This window comes from Palaemon carinicauda, chromosome 19 (genome assembly GCF_036898095.1).
Source record: "Palaemon carinicauda isolate YSFRI2023 chromosome 19, ASM3689809v2, whole genome shotgun sequence".
Lineage (NCBI taxonomy): Eukaryota > Metazoa > Arthropoda > Malacostraca > Decapoda > Palaemonidae > Palaemon > Palaemon carinicauda.
This window is the reverse complement of record NC_090743.1, coordinates 46,943,024-46,953,023: the sequence shown is the minus strand read 5'-3', so window position 1 is coordinate 46,953,023 and position 10,000 is coordinate 46,943,024. Positions and strand designations below refer to the sequence as shown.

At 33.1% G+C, this 10,000-nt stretch overlaps 1 protein-coding gene across 2 annotated transcripts in view; it reads right to left on the bottom strand.

Moving 5' to 3' along the window:
- Positions 1–4,992: 4,992 nt before the first annotated feature.
- beta'COP (coatomer subunit beta') overlaps positions 4,993–10,000 on the bottom strand; it is an 81,231-nt gene continuing 76,223 nt past the window's right edge. For both annotated transcript variants that reach the window (XM_068393547.1, XM_068393548.1), the window contains 2 exons: positions 6,293–6,387; positions 4,993–5,325 (listed from right to left, as the gene is read on the bottom strand). In XM_068393547.1, the coding sequence (XP_068249648.1) occupies positions 5,287–5,325; positions 6,293–6,387 (134 nt within the window). In that variant the 3' untranslated portion in view covers positions 4,993–5,286. The remainder of the gene's footprint in view (positions 5,326–6,292; positions 6,388–10,000) is intronic.

The window sequence follows — 10,000 nt, the reverse complement described above, 5'->3', positions numbered from 1 at the left end:
TCTTGCTTGAGGGTATACTCAGCACACTGTTCTATTCAATTTTTCTTCCTCTTGGTTTTTAAAGTTTTTATAGTTTATATATTAAAGATTTATTTCAATGTTGTCACTGTTCTTAAAATATTCTATCTTAATTGTTCATTACTTCTCTTGGAGTTTATTTCCTTTCCTTGCTGGGCTATTTTCCCTGTTGCAGCCCTTGAGTTTATAACATCCTGCTGTTCCAACTAGGGTTGTAGCTTAAGCATATATCAACAACAATTTGTATTTTGTATATGATCATACAGTTCTTTCATGACCTTCAACAGCATTATCAATCAATGATTTATTAACAAATGGACACTGTTTTTGTATTAACTTCTCTTCCCTTTATAAATAAAAATAATTTTATATTTCTGAATAAGGTAAATAAAATCAAGTTTATCAAACTCCCTACTTACTGTAGTTAACTTTCAAAAGGATAAAACCATATGAAAGTTCATATACTGTACTAGGGACGTTCATTAAAGATTTCCCGTGACACACTTAGGATTATTATATGAGACTGAAATTTCACCTGTGTATGTCACATGATAATTTGCAGCAATTAACTCTCATTGCTTCCTTTTTTACATGTGTTATATTGAAGTACCAGTCGAGTACCGAACAATGATCAAGTTTCTATATTTGAAAGGTTGCATGCCAAAACGGACCTTTAAATGAAACAAATTTATGGAGATGCTGTCCCATCATATAATGTTGTAAAACACTGGCATCGCCAGTTCAAGTGTATCCGAACATCTGATGAAACAGCGCCCGTTCCTGGATAAAGAGATCATCCATAGAGTAGATGCTGCCATTTTGGAAGACCACCATATAACTGTTCGTCAGTATAATGTCCCTATATGGAAGGACATCTTAAAGATAAACTTAAGTTAAGTCTTATCTTTATTCCCGACTACCTGACAACAAACTGAATGAAGAACAAAAGAACAAGTCCCAAGTAAATACAGAATATAAGCGAACTAACCAGCAATTTTACAGTTGAATAATAACAAAATGAAAGAACAACTCTTTCATGAAATGACAGTTGAACAACCAATAACAACCCCTTAAAGCATAAAAGACATGATAAATAATAATAATACTTGAAAACATATATACAAAATATACAAATCTTACAGTCACTTAGCCCAAATTGTGAAGATAAATGTAGGGTGTGTGGAAAAAAATGATACGGGGTCATTTGCACATTCTTAAAAGTGTCTGTGCGGTGGATTCCAAGGCACCTTACTCCTTTTCAGAAGCAAGAACGAGTGGATCGGTCAAAAAGCTCTTTTTGGACATATGTCAGCAAAACCAGGAAGCCTTTTTTGACACATCACATGATAAAACATGGGTCTATCACTATGATCTTGAGACTACAATCCAGTCTATGCAGTGGAAGCACTTTGACTCGCCACACCCAAAAGAAGGCGAGAGTACATCCCTCTGCACAAAAGGTCATGCTTACAGTCTTTTGGGACCAAAGCAGAGTAGTGATGACTCCTGCAAGACAATGCACTGGACCACAACTTGCATATCACCCAGACAGAAGCGCACTCTTGTGGCTGTAAAATTCTTCCGTAATCCCCTTATTCTCCTGCCCTGGGACAATCTGACTTTCACCTCTTTCCAACCATGAAGTCATTTTACAAACAAGGTCTTCAGTTGCATAAAATAGGAAAAATGCATCACCCTGGGTGGTACCTATGTAGAGAAAGACTAATCTAGGTCTGTTGGAAGTGGGTCAGGAAATCTTTAATGAGCACCCCTCGTACCTTGCCTAATAAATTTACCCTTAGCATTTTCCTTTCGTTTTCACTTCCACAGATGATTGTAATACAAATATTACAATCTTGTTTCCCACTTTACCGTTGAAAAGCAAGGCTATCAATATTGATATTCTATCAATGTGCAATCTGGATCAAGTTCCAATCAAAACATGCAGTTTATTAGCCTTATTAGTTGTACTTAGCTTGCAATGTGCAATACACTGGCTATTGCTTCTCAGCAGACTGTAACAGAAACTGATTTTCCAGGCTGTGAATTACCGGGTACTTCGTCATTGCATGAGGTTACATTTCGGATACTTGATGAAGTCTACACGTAGTTCATGATCAATAAAGCAATCAACAATATTGATAGTTTGTATTCCTTCTATGATGATATATAGGGTTCATGGTTAAAGCCTAAGCACTAAGGTAATTCTCTTCGTGGACTTGAATTATGGAAAGCATTAGGCATTTATTCAAAATACAATACAATTTATCCGGTCACTATATAATTTACAAACTCCCTCATTCCTTCCTGTACTTAACATACGAAACAATTGTATCAACAACTAAAGTTCACTGGAACTTTCTAATACCACTTTTTGTACATCGTGGTACAAGCGAAGCATCGTATAAAGTAGAGTACTCAAGATTCTTTCAATGTCTCTTGGGCCTCAGACTTACAATTCTTCTTTAACTTTTCATTATTTCTTTGGGTTATCCAAAATAAGATTCGTCAACTTTCCAGTAGGCTACTCCAAAAGTCACACGTCAAAAACCATTATGCAAGTGTTAAAGGCTCATAAGCCATCTTCTAAGAAAGCATAATACATCATCCAAATACCATATAACCTCATTGTCTGAAGGGGCCTTCTCAAATATGAAGGCTTAAAATACATGTTGAACTCGATATTTGTTAAAAGCAAAACCAAAGACCATGTACCATAAACTATCCATTGATATATCCAACTGACAATTTCTTAAACACTGACGGCTGCAACTGTCAGTCACTTCTCATGAAAATAAATAAAGTACTTACTCAACAAAGGTATCCAAATCAGCCATGCTAACAGTAATACCTTTACTGCCACCAAAGTAAGCTTGCTACTGGTTTCAAAAAAAAAAAAAAAAAAAAAAAAAAAAGAAAACTTTGACTTTTGCTTAAATTCTTCAGCAGCTTCTGGAAAGCATTATAGTGATATTAAAATATCTGGTGAGAAGAACCAGAAATTTGATACTTGGTAAGGTATAAAAAGCAATGAAAAACCTTTCTCTTATTACATATGAAAGCAAAGACTGTATATTTAGAAGTTCTTGAAATACAGTAAGGTGTTTCTTCTACAGTAACAAGATGCAGACGAATATCCATAATTTAGTCTGTTACTGTCACAAACACTTCTCTGATAAGTCAACGCCTAGTAAATCGAAATGAATGCAAGGGAACCCAGAGGCTCCTGTTTAAATTATATAAAAAAAAATAAAAAATTACAGACCTTGTGGCATCAATCAAAGTTTTGAGGCATCAGTCATTAGAAGTAGATACTTGCCCTGCAACTGTAGAGGTATGACTAGAATCCACAAAGGATCCTAAGACCATAAAAAGTATTCAAACTTGCTTCCGAGCATCAGTAACTCACAAACTCAAAATTCTCTTCTCCAGCAACTTTTAACAAATCTAAAATAAATTTTATTTTGGATAACTAGCCATGAATTAATTTATTTTGGGAGGTACACTTGAAATCATATCACTATTTCAAAGCATAACTAGAATTACAATGACATGTTTCTGATTGCTGAAAATTATCTATTAATATCTCAACCTAGCATCTACCATAGGTTCTAAAAATTTCTTTAGCTGAGAAAACAAAGAAATGGCCAACTGTTTATTTGATATAAACATTGTGCTTTATTTTAAGCAATAGGGAGATTCTTGTCCTACTGTTTAAAATTACTATCCTACTTTCTAATCGCATGCAATAATCTCCTCATCCAAATTGTCAGTTAGCACATCTGTTAACCTAGGATGGAATTTGGTAAGAATATACTCCCATATCTAACGAGACATTAGAATACACTGAATGAACTAAAACCTTTTTTTAAATATTTCTAGGTAGATCATATAAAACCAATCTATGTCAATACTGTTCAAAATAGGAAAACTTCCTATTAACCACTATCAATCAACTTCTAATGTACTCAACAAGGAACTCAAATCTTCTTGACCTTCATCTGCATCACTGATCTGTTCTTGTGTATCAATATTTACACACGAGCAACTTGATATTTGAAGCAGCTGTTTTGCAAAACTCCAATATCAGGAATTGATGGATATACTGTATACTGAATGAATTAAAATCTATTTTATATACTTTCAGGGTATATTGTATAATAAAAAAAGCGATTTATGTAAATCTGTCTTTTTACCAAGGCATTTCCCCCAATTTTGGGGGACAGCCGACATCAAAAAGAAAAAAAGGAACAAAAGTGGACTTTTCCTCTCTTCACTCACCCTAGTCTGATAAGGGATTCAGCAGTTTGGTTGATACGGCTAGGGTATCATAGGCGACCCTCCCCCGTTATCCTCTTTGATATCTCTCAGGAACAAAATTACAAAAGAGGGGGTTCCCAATCCCCTTGTCCCGTCCCTTTTAGTCGCCTCTTAAGACATGCAGGGATACATTGGCACTATTCTAATCGTTATAATGTCCCTGCGGGCCAAAATAGGAATAACTTTCTAGCGATCACTTTCATCAACCTGTGTACTCTACACGATTAAGAATTCTTGAGTAAAAATTCTAAACCTTCATCCGCTTCAATTATTCACTTATTCCTGGGTCGGATGTTTACACCAGGAACCTCTGAATCTTGTATTTTCAAGCAGCTTTGTTTTACAACTCTTAGAAAATTTTGATAACTGCAAATGATGGCTATTAATTATATGACTTAAACCATAAGAGGAACTAATTCCCAAACAAGTACTCTTCCACATCCATCACAAGTAACTCAAATTACTTTTACTGTACTTTCATAATGAGACAAAATGATAAGACTTTCAATTGGGATAACCATCATACATAAATTATCTTCTTTATTTGAGATGTAAATTGATGAGTGGGGAATATTTAATGACTAAGCTGCCATGTCTACCTTAGATAACTTTTAAAGATATGAAAAGGATTCACGATGGGAATTAAATAGCGAACAGCTGTTAACGTTTATTTCTCTTACATATAAAAAAAATTAAATATTGGAATGGACTTAATCTAATATGTTATAGCAATGGCCTGACTTTCCTCATGATAATTTTAACAATAATCCCAAAATGGAACATTGCCAGTTGACAGAAACTCTCAAAAGACCAAAACCTGTACTGTAGGTTCTAAATATTTTCCTGTTTGCCTTATCATATAAAATACATATGTATAACAAATAAAATCTGAATCAGAATCTACTATTTACACAACATTAAATAAAACAAAACTTTTTCACACGCAGGTTAATCTGCCAGTAAATCCTCTTCATCCAAATTCACATCCTGAAATGAGAGTAATTTAAAGTTTACTAAAGAGGTCACAAAAATTTTGATAAAAACCAGACTGACAACAATGCAGCTTTTAAGGGTAACTTCACTATACCTTCCAGATTGTTGACATCTTAACATACTGATTAAACAAAAATTAAACTAAATTCTGATTACATAACACTTTTAATACCACACACCTACCAAAATTTTTGGCATTGATATCGCCAGACCCTTTTATGGGACTTTCTTAACTTGGCACAAAATCTATTAATAATAGGATTTTACTAATTTTTCTAACAAAGATGAATAGATTTCATAAACATCTAATACAAATTCCCTTGTTTAATTTTCATAATGCATAAATAAGATAACTGATAGCTCGTAAAAGTCAAATATCTGCACGTAGATTACATACAATAGAGCTCAAGGGGTTTAATAAACTATAAAGTATGGGAAATCTAGTATCATACCATCCTACGATTTCACTTCAATAAATTTAAGGGTAACATCTCGAAAGGCAGCTGGATCCTAAAGATGTATAAGAAATTAAATAAAACTCTCAGGTGATACATACGACAAAGTAGAAAAGTAATGCACAAGGAGTAGAACCCTTAAACACTTACCAATAATGACTTATCTGTCACCCTTTGGTTAAAATGAATTTAAGAATATTACCCCACTTGATGAGGTAAAAACTTTTATAAGGGCCAACTGACATACAACTAACAGCTTCCAAAAAATACCAGCTGTCAATTCTAAAAATAAAAACTTTGACCTGGAAAACTTATTTAAGTCCATTGCACATGCTAATAAAAAAACAAAAAGGCTCAATAAAAGACCTTTGAGGACCCAAAAATTACAAACAAGTCCGTTGCACATGCTAATACAAAAATAAAAAGCCCCAAAAATTACCTACACAAGCATTACTACTTATCAAACACAGAAGATGCAAATGGGGTTGCAATACAATAATACTTACGTTAGGATCAATATCCTCGTCAATTCGGACATTTTTCAGGTCTAATTCCAATTCTCTTTCCAGCTGCTCTTGATCTATAGTTGCTCTTCCGCTACCTGTGTGGACCGAGCATTTAAATTAAGTTTATAAACTGTGGCTCTAAAGGTAACATAAACTTAAGTACCTAAAATGTCCCAAAAGGAGTTACTTGAAGTATTAAACAATGGGGTGCAGAGTATATTTTCAGCTAACTGATATTTCAAAGTATTGTGCTTCAACACAAAACTATCATAAATAATAAGAATTAAGTACAAATATAGCACTACAGGTTTTGTCACTGGCAATAATAAAGGGACCTTAAACGTAAAATTTGAGATGGAAACTGGATATAGGGCAGACCTCAAAGCCAGGCATTTGTGAATTGGGTAATTATTTCGACATGAGCTGGAATATAAACGAAAACGAGATAAAAAAAGTGAAAAAATTTGTATAAATTTGCTGACAGACTTTAGAATTTTGTATTAGCCTACTCAATGTTTTTTTTACTGCTGTGATGTACTTGTACAGCATGTTGTAAGAAATAAATTATATCCAGAATACACCTTGGCAAAGAACAAGACTAAATACTTATACATCACAAAGGTTTTTACCTAGGTTTTCCATTTTCAATGCAAATATCGTGTCTAGTGCACTTTCTGCCAAACCTTCAAAATGGTCTATGCCTTCATCTATCTAATTCTACCATTCTTTGCATAACTTTTATCTACTTTCATCGAGTAAACCACCTACTGTTCATAATAAAAAAATTGTCACGATAATGTTTACTTAATGTAAGCAAATTATGATTCCATAAATATGACAGCAGTCTGGTTACACAAATATTTTCTATGAAGCTCAAGATTAAAAATGAAATAAGACTTAAGAATTCTAGGCCTATAAGGGTACCAGTGATCCATAAAATGCAATATTGACAAATTCTGGTTCTTAAAATCTGACGAGGTGACAATAAGAACACGGTAGAGCTAAAAAAGTGACTACTCAAAAAATCGATAATCGATAATAAGGAACAGAAATAAAAATAAAAGGTAGAAAGAAATGCAACTGAGGGCCACATAGGACACTACAAAGCACCCTTGGTATTGTTTACAGTGTGACAAGCACGGCACACTGTGAGCAGTATCCTCATATAAATACTCCAGTGACAGGCTATAATTTCACAAAGCTAATCAACTATATAAGCTAACTACCGTTTCCTTTTAAAATTTATATATGTAAAAATCTTGTTGAAAAAAAAATATTTCGATACAAAATCTCCAAATGTAAATGCTATCTACCATGCATTATGTACTGTCAGCAATTTGATATCTTGCCGATGTTACTGCATTAAAATATCTTCTCTTTCAGGCAATCAAAGGGATTTATGAAACCTAAAATCTACTGAAAAATTGTACAAATATTTAAATCAATTCACCAATGCAAGGCATATAGGTATTATTTCTAGGAGTCTATTGCTTCTCAAAAGGAACAAAATTACCAGAAAACTAAAAACCCTACTTTAATCATACGAACTGTATTTAACAATTAAGTTTTTTCAATTCCTTTAACATCTAAAGAAAGCTTATGTAGGTAAACAATCGAAACACATCCAAGCTAAAGCAGACTAACAACTAAATCCACACTAGTTGCCTACGACAATGTTCTAATTTCATCCTCGTCCACTAGCTACTTAGTTGTACAACACTCTTAGCAGAACTAAATCATTTGAAGCCCACATCTAGAAAAAAATATATATAACTACAATTCAAAAAAGAATGAAAAATTTAACAGGCAAAATAATTTCAAACGTGTCCAAAAGAAGTAGGGAATTATTTTCTGAAAAAAAAAGCTAAACAACATTGAAACTGATGATTAAAGCATAACTATTATAGCATGTACAATGTAGTGGAATACTGTATAACCAAGGTAAAATTGGACTCTCGAAACACTAGCTGAAACCCCAAAAATATGAAAAATTTGACTGAAAAGAACTTTAATATTAAATGAGAAACACCCTAGAAAAAAACTGACAGTTCAAGGGCAAATTTAGACTTCACTCAGGGCTTTAACAATACTGAAGAATGTCCTTCAAATTTCTCTCTATGCAGCTTAAAATACTATATTTCTTACTTAATATCTTTCCTCAAAATTAATAAGTGTCTCAAACATTCATTCAGTATTGTAACAGGCCTCTGGCTGTTAAAATTCAAATATAAACCTCTTCACTCCTGCTTTTTACCATCACATATGTCATGAATAATGAATATTCTGTAAAATATCTATACAAATAAACAGGTAATGTTCCAGTCACATATACATCACCTAAAGATATCTTACAGCCTTTTAAAATAAAGAAAAGATCATGAGTGATTAAACTAGACATCTCTCATCAAATCTTTTGATTATAAAAAATGGCCCCATTTCCAATCACTATCAAAGAACACACTGATCTAATAGCATCTGAAATATGACAACCAATGAAATGATACTTAAATTTCACGCCTCCAAAATTAACCTTTTTAAAATTAAATACTGTAGTTCTAAGAAAACAAGATATCAAGCAATGACTTTTTAGTAAGTATTCCTCAGGGTACACACGGGTGTAGTGATTAAATTTTCTCAAAAACCAGAGTTAATATCAATCTGAAACCAAGATGATGAAGTTTCGTAGTAACCATTGGCAGCTTTTAGAAAATATGCTTTATTTAGTCATATGAGAGCCTATTCCCATTTCTTTTACAGACTAAAACGTCAAACTACCCACCCATCTGTGTATGAGTAATAACACAGTTGGGAAAAAAGGCATAAAAAGTCTATTTTAAACTAGGGCACCGAGTGAATAAATTACTCCATTACAACAAACTTACAGCAAATGTTATGTTGAACAGACTGATGTAAGTCTTTTTATAGTTCATATATAAAATATCTGTTTTAATGTTGTTACTGTTTATAGCATCTTGCTTTTCCAACTAGGGTTGTAGGTTAGCTAGTAGTAATAATAATAATAATAATAATTTCAGGTCCAGTTTTGAAAAAGGAATAAAGAAATAAGAAAATTAAAATTCTTAGGCTCGGTTAAACCCAGCAAGAAATATGTTACAAAAACTTCAGCATCTTGGGAATAAGCTGCGAGACTCTAAAACCATTGTTAACAAATCATGCAACACCACCGCCACCAGCTGGAAAGTCCCAAAACCCTTAAAAACCAAAGGAAGCACAATCATTACCATATAAAACTGAAATCATGGCAAATGAAGGTAAAAATATAAAAAGAAAATAACTGCTATCATTCCATCAAAATCTTCTACCTTTGTAAACTCCCATAAGTTGCCTGACTGATTCTTCATCAACTTAACACTGCGTCTGCAGTACACTTCTATACTACTTAGGGAGTTTCATTTTGCACTGATTAAAACAAAGTCTGCACTGCTTACAGCTAAACTATATGCGACACTACTGGTTAGATAGTAAGCTACAAGGAATGCTTGTGTAATAACCAAATAGCCTTTGACGTAATCATAACAGACTTCTTTATCTATGGCTGATAGAATCCTTTTTGTCTTAAGAAGATTATTTGAACAAAGACTATAAAAAAAGGGAATCTAAAATTAACTATGTGACATTCAATACAGCCAAGACAACCTTATCAGTAAATTCATTTAAACACAATTGACCATTTGGCATCTATTTAGA